This window comes from Sceloporus undulatus, unplaced genomic scaffold (assembly GCF_019175285.1).
Source record: "Sceloporus undulatus isolate JIND9_A2432 ecotype Alabama unplaced genomic scaffold, SceUnd_v1.1 scaffold_37777, whole genome shotgun sequence".
Lineage (NCBI taxonomy): Eukaryota > Metazoa > Chordata > Lepidosauria > Squamata > Phrynosomatidae > Sceloporus > Sceloporus undulatus.
This window is the reverse complement of record NW_024840687.1, coordinates 1-1,131: the sequence shown is the minus strand read 5'-3', so window position 1 is coordinate 1,131 and position 1,131 is coordinate 1. Positions and strand designations below refer to the sequence as shown.

General features: G+C 35.7%; 1 protein-coding gene across 1 annotated transcript; it reads left to right on the top strand.

Moving 5' to 3' along the window:
* Positions 1 to 59: 59 nt before the first annotated feature.
* On the top strand, positions 60 to 1,077 carry LOC121918793 (probable rRNA-processing protein EBP2; the record flags this gene model as incomplete). Its single annotated transcript, XM_042444780.1, has 2 exons — positions 60 to 223; positions 912 to 1,077. Coding segments are annotated over 2 exons (315 nt in total), but the record flags the coding sequence as incomplete, so codon positions are not given.
* Positions 1,078 to 1,131: the final 54 nt, after the last annotated feature.

The window sequence follows — 1,131 nt, the reverse complement described above, 5'->3', positions numbered from 1 at the left end:
TCAGTGTATGCAGGGTTCTATGTATGGCTCTTATCCACACATCATATGATCTTTCCTAGAATGGACTGAAGCAGTGCTTGTCTGAGTTCCAGAGGCACTTGGACTGGGTTGAAAGGCTTGATGTTACCTCTCATCTGGCAGCAGATGTTACAAGTTCAGCTTCTAAAACATTTGATAAAGATGCTGCTGATCCTGAGGATGACTTCAAAAGAGAAATGAGTTTGTAAGCTTTTCTCTTGTAGAGATTTGGTCTGTAACTGGAAGCCTAATGTGTTGTATTTTCTTGAACCTCTTGCATAACAGAAGTTGTATCTCTCGCTCACAACATTCTTATATGTATAGTGCTGTCAGTTCCATTGCCCATAGCACATACGTAAAAACCTAATGACACATTTGCCAAAATGCAGTTTGTAGTTCCAATGAATCATAGGGATTCAGTATGTTCACATTTATATAACTTCCATTGACTTTGTGAGTCTGCTTTGATTAAGATTAGCAATTAGATTTAGACACTGTCTGTATCCATATACTTGCAGTAAGTTTGAAAATACATACTAAATACAGTGAAATGTTTTGTGGCCTTTTTTATTTGCTAGATTGCAATTTATTTAGAAATTGAGTATTTTTTCTTGCATGTTGGTTAGCGATAGCCATAAACGCACTGAAAAGTACAAATCTGTATTACTATTGTTCCAGGTTTGCCAGAACAGTCTTTGGATATACTGACTAGAATTATATTTTTTTGATAAGAAAAGTGAGGTGATAGGACCAGATCTTATTTTAAATATATGTTTATTGTGGCTATGTCATAAAGCCCTACGTCTGTTCAATTACAGTGCCAGGATATAGAATGTTTAGCTGTGAACTGTATATAAAAGTTCACTAATATTGCACTCTTTTGTTTTCCTCAGTTACCATCAAGCCCAAGCATCTGTTCTAGAGGCCTTACCTCGACTACATCAGCTGAAAATTCCTACCAGGCGTCCTGATGACTATTTTGCAGAAATGGCAAAGTCTGATCAACAGATGCAGAAGGTAAGATTTATCACTCCTTGCATTTAAAAAAAAAATAGCTCATATAATAACTATGTTCTTAATCTAGATGGTCACATATAAAACTGAGGCATTTTT